At 40.5% G+C, this 14,113-nt stretch overlaps 1 protein-coding gene across 5 annotated transcripts; it reads left to right on the top strand.

The window, feature by feature from the left end:
- Positions 1-396: 396 nt before the first annotated feature.
- pum3 (pumilio RNA-binding family member 3) lies at positions 397-13,347 on the top strand. 5 transcript variants are annotated; one of them, XM_080871125.1, is made up of 18 exons: positions 397-490; positions 1,439-1,523; positions 1,605-1,787; positions 2,114-2,297; positions 2,392-2,467; positions 2,916-3,009; positions 4,023-4,089; positions 4,290-4,464; positions 4,700-4,803; positions 6,502-6,580; positions 6,704-6,802; positions 7,684-7,737; positions 8,181-8,261; positions 8,563-8,705; positions 8,818-9,040; positions 9,191-9,278; positions 11,899-11,989; positions 12,436-13,347. In XM_080871125.1, the coding sequence occupies exons 2-18, from the start codon at positions 1,451-1,453 to the stop codon at positions 12,563-12,565; spliced, it is 1,944 nt and encodes a 647-aa protein (XP_080727251.1). In that variant the 5' UTR covers positions 397-490; positions 1,439-1,450; the 3' UTR covers positions 12,566-13,347. The 5 variants fall into 5 exon arrangements, with proteins under 5 accessions (XP_080727251.1, XP_080727255.1, XP_080727253.1 ...); XM_080871129.1 differs by having other exon boundaries at positions 400-490; positions 1,605-1,781; XM_080871127.1 differs by having other exon boundaries at positions 441-490; positions 1,443-1,523.
- Positions 13,348-14,113: the final 766 nt, after the last annotated feature.

Below are 14,113 nucleotides of genomic sequence, written 5' to 3'. Positions count from 1 at the left end.
GTTATGTAGTTCTCAACCGTTGTCTTGCGTTTGGAGCGTAATGGGTCGTAATTTTAAAGAAAATGACATAATTTTTACAAACATGATTAACTTTAATATTAGATTAAACTAACTTGATTTTTAAGGAATTTTAAAGAATGTCAATTTCTAATTCACATCGATGTAACCACAGTAACGAGGTCTGCCCCTTTAAATGACAGTCTGTAAACAAACATTGGCCGCGTTACAGTGGCTCAGAGCTCCACAAATCGAAAAAAAAGTTCACTTTTTGTCAGTACACTTTGGGACTGCACAACCACTCAAAGTGTTAAATATTGGGAGCTGAAACGAATAAATTTATCGGTGCGGCGTTTTTGGGCGATAATGAATTGTCGCAACAACCAACGTTTTACGGCAGTGGAGTTTCAGTTTGATTGGACGCTTGGTGCCGTAAACCGTGTCGGTTATAGAACACATGGGACGGAGCTGAGGTAGCGTGTACATCTGAAATGTGAGTTAACTGCTCGAAAAAATCACGTTTACGTCGTTATGTTATAACAAAATGCTATTTTTATTTGCGCAATAACAGTTCCTAACTTGTGTTATATATGTTGCTAACTAAGTAGCATGGGTAAAAGCACCAGAAGCGCTTTATGGATCGAAAACACATTTCAAAACTGTTATAACTGATGGAAAAGTGGTTCATTAATATTAAAATTTAAGCAGAGTTTCGTCATTAACAGCACGTGAAGAAAAAAAAGCTTGGTGTAGTTTCTTGTCTGTGGTTCTAGTTTAAATCCAATTAGAATCAGAAACGTTATCGTCAGACACTTTCGCCCAGTCCAACAAAGCTTCTCACTGCCTCGGTAAGATGTTCAGGAATACTTTATTTTTCCCATATTTGGTTACTTATTAAAGCAGTTTAAATAATGATCAGATGATACTAATATTTATTATTATTATTAACATCTGTCAGGTGCTTCTTTTTCAGATATATTGTGTTATAGAGAGTGATAGCATAGCAAGTTTTTAGTTCTCATCAGTTGCAATCACAGAACCAGTCTTCGTGATTCCAGTTTGTACAGTCTGTTAGTATCACCAGCTGTAGTGCTGCTTCTCCTGCAGATCACAGCAAAGTACACTGTACTTGCAGTAACTGATGGATAGAAAATCTCATCATCACTTTGCAGCACACAGTGAAGGATTGTGGTGCCTGCTAAGCCTCTTGTTGTATACAGCCTATGTGTAACAGCATGAGCGGTCACGCAGTGGTTTTGATGAGTATGAAAGAGATATTGATCACATGCTACACTCTCCATAACCAACAAATTTCAACCCAGATAACCGCTTGTGGGAGATTGGCGTTCCATCCTTTCTTTCTTTCTTTTTTACTTTAATTTGTCACCTGCGTGTATGTGACATGTTAATTTTCCTACTCTTGTCTCACTTTTTCTCTCAGACAGACATTAGGATGGAAACTCAATCAAAAAAAATGTTTTCTCCTAAAAATGGGAAGAAGTTCATGCAGAAAGGAAAAGGAAAAGGTAAAGCATCTTTTACAACAACGCTTCCAAGCTTCATCACATCAAACCAGTTTTGTGATTGCGGTGTCTCATTTTGCCCAGATTCCACAGGGACCAAATTTGGTGGAAAACCGGGCAGCAAAAAGCCCTTCAAACAGTACAACAACGCAGAGAGGAAGAGCCGACCGGGGAAGGGCCGGGATGGCGACAAGAGACAAACAAAGTTTTCTTTCTCTAAAGGAGGGAAGAGGAAACTGACAGATGCTAAAGATGAAGGAGGTGAGGGTGAGGAAATATCGGCTCTTTACAGACCAAATCTGACACTGTAAACATTGGAGTTGGTTGTATATCATAAGCTGAACATAATTAACACACATACATTCTGCACATATACAGCACATGTTATCAACGCACTGCTTGTTAGTTTTAGAGTAAAAATAAATAAATACATGAGATACACTCTCTGTGCTACAGTGTGGACAGTCAGACTGCTGAAATGACGCATTCTGCTCTAAATCACTGATTCTGTGTTCGGCTTCTCCTGAGAGCCTTTCTGTTAGAGGACGGTCTTCAAAAGCAAAAGTTGTATTTCCTCTTTTGTGTGAGATCAGGTCCTGGGGCTAAGAAGGTGAAGAAGGATGGGTTTAAACCAAATGAGAAGCTCACAAAGGAGGAGCTGAAGAAGAACAGGCAACAGAGAAAGAAGGACCTGAAGAAGAGTCGACAGGAAGCTGAGAGGAAGGACATGTATGAGATCATCAATCAGTCCAAACATATGTGGGGAGACCTCAGGAGGTACATGTCCACACACACTCACTCACAGGGTCGGAGACAAGGCCGTCGTTTGTATTGCTGCGGTCGGTTCAGTATTGGATGTTTGTGCTAACAGGAAGAACTGCGAGAAAGACCTGAAGAAGAAACTGTTGAGAGAGCTTCGTGATCTGATCCATGGAAAAGTCAAACAGGTTCGTCTGTTTGTTAGAAACTGCACATTTGGATTTATCTTTATTTTTAAACCTGTTTAACTTTTCTTTAAAATGAACCCATCCTCAAATGACCATATTATGGACATTCACTCTTGTTGACATCATACAGTGGGGAAAAAACCTCCTGAAATCTAAGTATTTGGCTCACAGGGATTACGTGTACATACACTAGCCTAATCATATATGACGGAAAAAAAGAACAAACAGGATAGCCTTCCAATAAGATGTACCTTTTTAAAATGTAGTTCTCTTAGGATTGTTCATCATGTCTGCAATTGACTCAGAAAGTAAAGAGGCTTAAAAGTGGACACACGGATCATAAAACATCATAAAAACAGAACAGAGGAAAACAAGCAGTTTCTTGCATTTTGTTTTAATTTTATGGAATGATTTGGATTGTTATGTGACCGTGCTTTCCTTCCTCCAGATGGCGTTTGCTCACGACGCCGTGCGAGTGCTGCAGTGTTACATTCAGTTCAGCAACCACGAGCAAAGGCAGGAAGTGTTTGAGGAGCTCAAAGGTGAGCATCATAATTTCATCTACTGTCTTTGGAAGTGTTACAGTCTGCGTGTGAGTTACCCCAAACTCTGAGCTTTTTCATCACCAGTTAATTCAGAGGTGACGTCTAGAAAATATCCCCAATACAGACAGAAAACTCAGAATGGGCTGTGGGCATTTAGCAGTTCTGGATTTTAATGTGACAGTGGATAGTTTTCCCTTTATTTTTTATTTTTTGTTTGTTTTAACTTTTTATTCTTGCACAGAAGAATTTTTAGAAATGGCAACGAGGCTTTTAGCAAGAAAGGGAAATCACAAATTGACCACACGTGGTGCTTTAACCAGCCAGAATCTGAGAAAACCCTGGCGTGCATGAGTAATGTACGTTCATTTTTATGCTGGCATAAAAATTCAGCACACAGTGTAAAGACATATATTTAGCAGGGTTAGGTTAATTGCTGTTTCTAAATTGGCCATAGGTGTGAATGAGAGTATGAATGGTTGTCTGTCTTTCTCTGTTAGCCCTGTGACAGACTGGTGAGCTGTCCAGGGTGTACCCATGCCTCTGGTGCCCGGGACAGGCTCCAGCCCTCCTGCAGCCCTGATAAGGATTAGCGAAAAAGGATGGATGAATGGGAAAAATGTCTTATATGTTTGAGTAAATGGGCCTACAGACCAGCAAAACTGGTTAAAAATATTAGAATTCTAGTGAGGTTCCTTTGGACCTTTTCAACTCATGCAGGAACGGCCCTGATAACTTTGCTGGTAACGAATGATTTTTGGGTCCAGTGGGTTTTCCCTGCTACTTCCCTCCAGAAAATTTATATTTTTATCAAAACCAACAGAAATCCATCAGCGCCAAAGTCATATTTGTTGCTACTGAAACTAGCTTCTGCCGCTTTTTTCAAAACACCTCATCCACGGATTATGAACAGGCAGCACATTTTCCCTTTTACATCAAAATTCAATAAGTAAGATGTGAGTAGATATAAAAAGATCCAGTTATACGACTGTGTCCTTGTTTTCTTTTAACAGATGACATCCTGAGTTTGAGCAAGTCACAGTACGGCAGACATGTGGTGAAAAAGCTGCTGGTGTACGGGTGAGTCGGCTTAGAGGAGTTTTTTTCCCCTTTCTGCAAAAGCATCTTGAAACAGGTGTTTCTATTATTTTGTCCAACCAGCTTAAATGAATTCAGCTAAATATGACAGAATAAACTGCTCAGCAGCTACAATGAAGTTCTGCAGTAGATAAGTGTAATCTTAGGTGTATTTATTATTTATGTATTTACTTCCTCCACAGGAACAAAGAGCTGGTGGCAGCAGTGATTAACAGGTTTAAAGGTCACGTGCGACAGATGCTCCGGCACGCCGCTGCCTCGTCCATCATCGAGTATGCGTACAATGACAAAGCGGTGCTCGCACAGAGACTCATGCTCACAGATGAGCTGTACGGCAACACCTACACTGTCTGCAAGGTAAACACACACACACACACACACACACACACACACACACACACACACACACACACACACACACACACACACACACACACACACACACACACACACACACACACAGAGGCTTAAAACTATTGTTTTGTATCAGCGCCACCAGAGGGCAGACAAACAGGCCGACCACTATTGTGATTATTATTTTTGAGAGGTGTGTTTATTAATTGGTGTTGTGCGTCTCTTTGTCCGTGTCCAGTCATACGAGTTCAACACCCTTGAGAAAGTCGTAAGGACGAACCCGGACAAGCTGAACAACATCATGGACGAGATGAAGCAGATTCTCACACCCATGGCCCAGAAGTAAGACCAGGAAAAGAATCACCTGCTAAGTTTGACTTTGAAGTCCTTTACAAATGTTTTCTGACAGAGTGTGGTTAAAGCTTTCAGTTTTTGTTATACTAATGAATAAAGCAATTCACATTAAGTTGAGGTAAAATGGCAAAAGATTCAATAAAAACATTGTTTAAAATGTTTTTCCTAAAGATGAGAACAAATCTGAGCTGATGTGGAAACTTTGATTTGGTTTGAGACGCATTTATGGTCAGAATTTAATTCTTTTAGATAAATTAGAACCTAAAAGAAAGTTAAAGTTATAAAATTTCATTACTGAACTTAAAAGTTACAAATAAAACCTTGAAGTCGATTCGTCCACACATATTTAAGGTTTTGTAAGTGAGAGAGATGTTACATGCTGTTTTAGACATTTGTACGCACACAAAGGTTTTTGAAAGTCAGAATTATCGGATTGGTGAGCTGAACTTATTCGGGTTTGGATGTACGCATTTGTAAAATGGTTTTAGGTCAGATTTGGTATTTCTGTTTTGTATTTGTGTGGATTTAAACATGCGTCCTCAAAAGTTATACACAAATCATTGAACACATTTGTTAAACTTAATTTATACTTGCAGATCATATTGTACGCACTGAGACAAATTTCTCTCCATATTTCGGAGTCCTGTCCATCTTTGGATCCGTATACCTATGCGAGAAGGTTTTCTCAAACATGAACCACATGAAGTCCAAACGGTGCTCTTTCCTGACTGATGCCACTGCAGTACTGCATTAATATTACAGCCCTGATATGGAGAAGCTCTGCAGCGATGTTCAGAAACAGAAATCGCATTAAAAGAGCATTTAATATGCTGTTATTTTTCAATAAATATCTCTATATTTTTGACCCTGAGTTTTACGTTCAGGGCTGGACCCCAGACACAGACACACGGCTCTGTTTCTCCCAGTATTCAGCCTGAGGGGCTAAAATGGCTCTTTGGTGCCCTGATTCAGACCTAAGTTACTGTCATTCTTTTCACTCAAAGTCTGCACGTTGTGCATATGGGTGGAAGAAGGAGGTGATTTTACGTGTTTGAAAAATGAAGCACTGGTTTAGTTCTAGGGTGAAAGTGGCCTACGTCATTTGGCACCACTGTGGATTTTCTACCATTAGAAGTTAAAGGTTTAACCTCTTTTGAAATGCCACAAATATTCTATCCAAACTTTTTAATCTTCAGACCAAAGCTCACAGAAGCTATCAGATGGATTTTAGATATGGTTAACTGAAATCCGCTGCAAAGCTGTCAAACAGGAAGTAATAATAATAATACTACTAATGGATACTTTATTGATCCCCATGGGGAAATTACTTGTTTTTCTCTGCATTTGACCCATTCACTCAGTGAAGCAGTGGGCAGCCCACTAAGCAGGCGCCCGGGGAGCAGTGTGTAGGGACGGTACCTTGCTCAGGGGTACCTCAGGGTAGCCGTTAAGTGGATTCGAACCGCCTACCTTCCGATCATGGGGCGACCACTTTACCTACTGAGCTATCCCTGCCCCCAAGTGAAGTTGTATGCCAGGATTGCTGTATGGGTCAAATGGAAGGATGAAAAGTGAATCTAAAGTGGAAATGCCATTAACTGCAGTTGCTCTGTTTTTAAAATTCTGTTTATATTTTATTTTATCTGGATGTTTGTTAATCACTTGGACTGTTTTTTTGTATTTCAGGGAACAAGTGATCAAACACTCTCTAGTCCACAAAGTCTTCCTGGATTTCTTCCAGTGTGCTCCTGAGAAACAGAGAACGGTGAGCCTCTTTTTAAAGTTTCCATGTATTAAAGAACAGAAGCTGAATATCGCTGCTTCATTGGAACTAAAAATGGAATAATAATTGTTTCTCCTTGCTCTGTGTTTGTTGTGATTCGAGCAGGAGATGATCGAGTCCATCAGACAGTCTGTCGTCTACATGGCCCACACTCATGACGGAGCCCGAGTGGCGATGAACAGCTTGTGGCACGGCACAGCCAAGGTGCGCACATGCTCAAATGCAACAACTGCACGTGCACATGCAGGAGTTCTGTTGTTACAGACAGTTGAGAAGCAGCCTTCACTCTTTTCTTTTTTCCTCCATGGGAGTCATTTAAAAAACTCTGCTCGAAAACAAAACTTATGGGCTCAAAATACACGAAGAGAGAGCCTGATCAGATTTTGTTTACATAAAGACTCTTGTACCCAGTTTAAAATCGGTGGCATAAATGACCTCAAGTCATCACCTGTGTTTATTTATCGGTTCATGAGGTTAGCAGGAGGACACACAAACCCAGGCTTTTACCTGTACTAGTAAGCCAGTACAGGGTTGCAGGTCCATCCACTGTGACCCCTTGGGAAATAAAGGTTAGGCTGAAAGTTGTTTTTTTATTATTACCTATCAGAATTGTTCCATGTACCACAAGCCCCAGGGTAAACTGATATTGTGGTGATCAAAGAGGTTTTCTTCTGCGGTGTAAAAGCAAAGCTGTCAGTTCAGTGGTGCATCTACACTCTTACCCTCAAGTTCTGGGTAGCAACCAAAAGATGAGGGGAAATGAGTTTCCTCTAGAAGATGCAAGATGGCCTGTTCTTCATTAGAATAGGGGTGAGCTCAGAGTAGAGCTGCTGCTTTATTCATTGAAAGAAGCTAGTTCAGGTGGTTCATGCATCTGATTAGGATTCCTGATGGACATCAAGTGGCAGAAGATGGATGATCATAATTATTTTCTAACATGCCAGCCGCACATTAAAGCTTCTTCAGTTCCTCATAATCTTTAGATTGGCACCATCCAAACTTCATATATATGTAACTAATGTTGATGACTGGCAGGAAATGGAAGCGTCTGCTACACAAAGTCATTGTTTTATTTTTTGTTTCAGGACCGAAAAGTCATCATAAAAACTATGAAGACCTACATGGTGAAATTTGCCATGGTGAGTTCATTTAATCATGTGTTGATTGATTAAACCAAAACCTATGTTTATATGTTAACAATTCATGCAAAGTGTCTGCAGGTCAATTAAAGTATGTTATAAACAGTTTGGATGTTTTTAGTGTAGTGTAAAATAACTTCATGGTTGTATGTCTGCCAAAAAATAATCACTGTCATTTCTGTACTTTGTATTCTCACCTCCACTTCTACCTCTCATTAGTCTTATTTTTCTTGTGGATTTCTGTCAGTTTCAGATGTTTTGTGATGAAATTCTCTGTTCTTGATGTATCTTCTAAAACGTCTCAGACAACTTTTTATGTGCACAATTGTTCAAAACTAGAAAATAGCAGCTGATTATTTAATCTCTTTAAAGTCACATTGTTCAGAAATTAAAATTCCTCAGAGTGAGTAAGAGTGAGGACTGATATATGTATGTATCCACAGGGGGAGTTTGCTCACCTGGTTCTTTTGGCCATATTTGACTGTGTGGACGACACCAAGCTGGTCAAACAGGCCGTGCTCTCAGTAAGTCAAATGCAAAATACTTCATTGGTATGCAGACTCAAATGGTTTTGGAGCCCAGCAGGAATCTGCAAACTGACTAGAGAGTGTAGAGAAAAATGACTGTGAGTGGCCTGAGCCAAAGTGCAAATCTGTCTGAACAGGAACAGGGCAGACACACACTGCCACAGCAAAAGAAACCTTAGCTTCAGACTTGGATGGTTCCTGGACTCATATGCTCCTGACTGGGAGGGGAGAGAATGCAAAGCATGACATGTTTAAGAAGTATCCCCATTAAAAACTCATTTGTGTCCCACCTTTCCAGGAGATCCTAGAATCTCTGGATGAGGTCGTAGGTAACAAGTACGGTAAAAAGGTCCTAGTGTACCTGCTGAGCCCCAGAGACCCGGCTCACCTGGTGCCGGAGATCATCAAGGTGTTGGAGAAGGGAGACGGAAACGCACACAGGTAACAGCAATATGGACGGTTTTGTTTAATCCAAGAAAGTAAAAATAAATAGTAATGCTAACATATAAAAATCTGAGATGGAGTGAAGGTCACATGTTTCTGCTCTGTTCAGTAAAAAGGACACAGCAACTCGGAGGAAGGAGCTGCTGGAAGTTGTCTCCCCACCGCTGCTGGAGTACCTATGTAACAACGCAGCTGCCATGGCGATGGACAAGGCGACCAGCGTCACCATCAGCGACATCTTGGCGTCGGCCTGTGGGGACCTGCGGCCCGCCATGACGGCTGTGGCTCAGCTGGCCAATCAGGAGTTGGTACCAGGAGGGATTAAAGGCGAGGTGTGTGACAGCAGTTAGAAACCGAGCACAAAAGTGTCAACAAACAACAAATATGAATATGAAAGGATTTTTTTTTTTTACTTGGATATTCACTAAAGCTTTGATGGTGACTTTATGTTTGATGCGCTGTGCTCTTTGTGCCCTCTGTAGCTTCACATGGCAGAGCATCCAGCAGGACACCTGGTGCTGAAGTGGCTCATAGAGCAGGACGTCACGCTGGCAGAGGCCGGCAAGGAAGGTAAGGACACTCTGACACACACACAGTAAACTGGTTTTAATGAGAATGTTGTTGAATTCAGGGTCATTTCTGACAGCGTGCTGAGCATTTAAAAAACCTGTTTAAGTGGGTTTCTTAGATTAGCTTGAGTCATTTTCACACAAACTCCAGATATTTGCAGGGGAATCAGGCTGGGTTTAGATGTGTTCACAATGCTGGGAACACTGTGTTTTTTAGACAAGCAGACAGGACAGATGACAGCTGCTTGGAAGCAGCAGCTGTAAATAAATAAATAAAATTTTGTCAACAGCCTAGCTGCAGCATTTTGCACAACCTGTAGACGATCCAGAGAACCTTTGCTTAGACACATAAAGAAAGAGTTACAATAGTCCAAGCGTGAGGAAATAAATGCATGTATGGCAATCTCCAGTTCAGGGTGAGATAAAATAGGGCTTAACTTAGCCACATTTCTTAAATGATAAAAACAAGATCGAACCAGAGATTTCACATGCCCATCCAATGTGAGAGTCGTGTCAAAAGTTACACCTAAATTCCTGATAGAGGATTTGACATACACTGAAAGAGGACCAAGGGCTTTCACTGTCTGGGATAAAAATCTGTCAGGAGCGCATACGAGGACTTCAGTTTGAGTTAGAGGAAATTTGCAGCATCCAATGTTTGATGGAATCTAAGCAATCATTCAGAAGCTGAAGCTTAGATAAATCCTGGGGCTTAAATGATGTACAACTGAATATCATCAGCATAACGGTGATAACAAATGTCCTCAAAAGAGCCCATTATATGCTGGAGGGGGAGAAGATATATTAAGAACAATAAAGGCCCCAAGACCGAACCCTGAGGGAGACCACAAGTAAGGGAAGTAGAGGATGACCTAAAATCGGAGACCACCACAGAAGAAGATCGGTGATGTAGATATGAGGAGAACCACTCCAAAGCAGTACCCGATACACCAACCCAATGTTTAAGCCTTTCCAGGAGGCTGCGGTTGTCAGCAGTGTCAAAAGCCGATGTTAGGTCCAACATAAGTAGGACTGAGCATTTTCCTGCATCATTACTCATCAGAATGTCACTTGAGACCCTAAGAAGGGCTGTTTCTGTGGAGTGAGCTCGGCGAAAGCCAGACTGAAACTTATCACAAATGCTATGTTTGTCCAGAGCTGCTATAAGTTGCTTAGCCACAACCTTTTCTAGAAGCTTAGCAATTAACAGTAATTTAGAGATAGGTCTGTAGCTGCTCCAAAGAGTGGGGTCTAGCTGAGGTTTTTTTAAAAGTGGGAGAATAGCAGCATTTTTAAGATAAACCGGAACTATACCAGACGCCAGTGAAGAGTTGATTAGAGTGAGCACAGATGGACCAATTACCTGGAAGACATTTTTGAATGATGATGCAGGAACAATGTCAAGTGGACAAGAGGATGTCTTTACTGAATTCGCTAGTTTTACCAGCTCAGGTAGTGAAACGGGAGAGAAAGTATCCAAAATGACGTGCCGAGATGGGGTTGAGATCGACATAACAGGTGCTGAATGAGAAAAATTTATTCTTACATTCTTCATCATTGCAAGCAGAAAAGAAAGAAAACTGTCACAGTCGTCCTCATTAGATGAAATAGGGGCTGCAGGAAGAGCAGGAGTAACAATGTCACTAATTGTGTTGAATAGCACCTTAGGATTACCTCTGCTCTTTGTAACTAAGTGTGAGAAATAGGCAGCCCTCGCATCTCTGATAGCATTATTAAAAGAAGCTAAAAGGTCCTTTAGGTAGAGGAGATGAACATTTAGATGGGTTTTCCTCCACCTGCGCTCCGCTTTACGACAATCATGTTTTAGACCACAAATACTGTCATTTAGCCAAGGAGGAGATTTGCAAGCAGAAACTCTCATTTTAACCGGACAAATTTAATCTAAAATAGAAAGGCAATAATTATTCAAAAGATTGGTTGAATAATCAACATCATTATGAGGAGATAGTAGGTTAAAAGCATCTGCAAATGTCTTAGCTGTGGAGGAGTCTAAGATACGAGAGCTAAGTATCCGTTGAACAGGGAACAAAAGCTCATTAAAAGACATGTTAAAAACAATAACATAGTGATCACAAATAAAAATGTCCTCAGAGTAAATAAAATCAATAGTTATACCCAAAGTAAAAACAAGGTCCAGTGTCCAGCTGTCACACTTCTAACATACCGCCAGGTTAAAGACCAGCTAATGCCTGATTCAACTGAGCTGGACATTGTGTTCTCATTGGCAACTCTCTAGAGCATTGTCTCCAAATGTTAATGGCCACATGTGTGAAAACAGCTTAGTGCCTGTCCCCTCTAACCCGATTGAGGATTTAGTCAGTTATAGCTATGGATCAAAAGAAAGAACTGAACTTTTTAAAAACACGAGTACGCCAGAAGCAGACAGGTGGTATTCAGTGGACTAAAAGCCAAACACACAGCTTTGGAGTGTGTCTCTGCTGAGCTGAACAACAGAACCACAAACCACCACAAACTGCAATACTCCTACATACCTGCAGGAAAATCACTTCACATCAGCGCTAGAAAGTGGAAACTATATATCTTCTTATCTCTTATCTCTGTATCTTGTTAATCTCTGCCTGTCTGTTTTACCCTCTCAGAGCGATTTGGGAGGATCCTCGTGGACACAGTAGGAACAAATAAGATGAAGAGCTGGGCCAAAGTCAACAGAGGAGCCATGGTGCTCTGCAGGTCGGTGAACAAACACATTTCTATCACTTCAGAGGGTGTTTCTTGAGGGTTGTATAACAACTGAAGTTCATCTCAGATAGTCTTTTTATTAACTGGCTGGACAAAAACTCAAACCCCAGTCAGGGATGAAGGGTATCATAATGTCAAATGTCACATGACTCTTCTTTAGCACAAAATAACCTCTGCGTGCTGCCTACTTCTATCCTAGATATTATCAGATGATGATAAAACGGTGATTAAAAATCTATCAAGAGCAGATAATCGATACTGATTTTAAAACATGCTCAAAGAACATGTGAAAACATGGCACTTCCAGCTGATTTTAAACTGAAGATAACCATGTGTTTGTTCTAAGGACCAACAGGGGGCGACTCTGGTATCACAAAGAAACCGTTTGCCCTCTTTTTTTGTAAATTAAAGTTTTGGGGGGCGGGGTTTCTTTGCAGTTTGCTGAACAGCTGTGACAAGTCTGTGGCTGCGGAGGTGAAGGCGGCGCTGGAGTCCATCAGGTCGGAGCTTAGCAGCATCAGCAACAACAAAGGCGTGGAAATCCTGCTGGAGAATCTGAACAAGTAGACCTGTTTCTTCCAAACAAACTGCTGATGTTTAACCCATCGCTGCCTCTGTGGCACCAACACCTGCATGACTGAGTGATTGAAGCAGCAAATGGGAACATTTTTCAGGAAGTGGATACAACCTGACACACTGCTGTGTAATTACAGTGGATGGGAATTTGTTTGGAATCTGGGAAATTAGGAAAAGTGTTTGGAAAAATGGTCACCGCTACAAGAAAACAGATTACAAACATGGAAGAACAGCTGGCAGTTCAAAAGTCAACGGACAACACACATAAATTCTCAGATAATCAGTTTCGAGTCCATTACTGTCTTTGAAACTCAGCACTTCATCATTTACATTAAACAAATCTGGACAAAGTGATGGGTTTCATGGACAGAGGCTAAAATGTTTAGATACAGAGCTGATTAGTGAATGGGAAACGGCCTCTGTCTGTGATTGATGAGCTTAGCATGACTGAATGAATCATGACAAGATCTTCAAGAAATGAACAGAGGTCTCTTATACTTACTGTAATTATAAGAGAAAATCCTGCTTATTTTATGCTTGGGGTCTTCTCCAGTTGACTTGATTTTAAAATCTATGTTCAGGCCAACACTCTGCAGGTTGGACAAGTAAAACCATGTGCATAACATGACAAAGCCCAAAGTTTTTTGGTAATTTGTGTGAACTAGGATTCATCTGATCAGCCTTCAGATTTGGTTTGTAAGATTTTATATGTTGTAAGCATCAGCTACAAAGTTACTGTGTTTGCAAAATAAAGACTATTGTGACAATTATAATATGAATTATGATTTTTTTTTTTTAAATAAGAGATTTATTTATGTGATGCTGACACAGAACCCCAAAACCTGAGTGTGAGCAAGCAAGTAATCAACGAGCATTGTCAAAGTAGACTTTAAAATGTTGGTTTATTTCAGTGAGCGGAAGAACCTGTCACATTTTTGCCATAGATATTGTTCCAATGGTTGGTGCTCATGGTAAATGGACTGGTAATACCTGTAAGATAAATAATTTTTAACTCTGAATCATGCAAAGCCACTCCTGTAGAGCCTAAGAATAAAAATATGGAGGGGAAATGAACATAATGGGTCCTCTTTGACAATGTCATACGTGTAATTTGACTACATCGCTTTTTTAAAATGTTGCTTTCTTGTGAAAGAACCTGGCTCAATTCTTTTTGCCATTTGAAGCAAGAAATTGCTTCAAAAAAAATCTGATATTTTATAAAAGAAGGTTGTCGGCTCCAGAGATACAGTTCATATTTTGAGGATAGAAAGTTCTGTACACAAACTGTTGAAGACAAGATGATGAGAAACAGTTTCATTCTTACAGAGACTCATGGGGCAGATAAACAGGTCTCTCAGGCACTGTCCAGATGTTGGATGTTTCAATGTTATCGGGTCCCATGTCGGGGATGGAGGCTTTAACAGCTTCACCACAGACAGGTTTGGAATAAATAAACACCTTTAATTCAGAGGACATTTTTTTGACTTTGAGAATTGGAATTTAAAAAAAAAACCTTGTACAACAATAATAAGCAAAAGT

Source organism: Rhamphochromis sp. 'chilingali' (assembly GCF_963969265.1).
Source record: "Rhamphochromis sp. 'chilingali' genome assembly, chromosome: 2".
NCBI classification, from domain to species: domain Eukaryota; kingdom Metazoa; phylum Chordata; class Actinopteri; order Cichliformes; family Cichlidae; genus Rhamphochromis; species Rhamphochromis sp. 'chilingali'.
Note: the sequence above shows the minus strand (reverse complement) of the source record. Positions and strands in the feature narration are given on the sequence as shown.

Bases quoted from the DNA above. Each gene is read 5' to 3' on its own strand.
- pum3 (XM_080871125.1), top strand. From the start codon at position 1,451: ATGGAAACTCAATCAAAAAAAATGTTTTCTCCTAAAAATGGGAAGAAG. The intron at 1,788-2,113 runs GTGAGGAAATAT...GTGTGAGATCAG, and splicing joins TAAAGATGAAGGAGGTGAGG to GTCCTGGGGCTAAGAAGGTG. The intron at 2,298-2,391 runs GTACATGTCCAC...TTGTGCTAACAG, and splicing joins ATGTGGGGAGACCTCAGGAG to GAAGAACTGCGAGAAAGACC.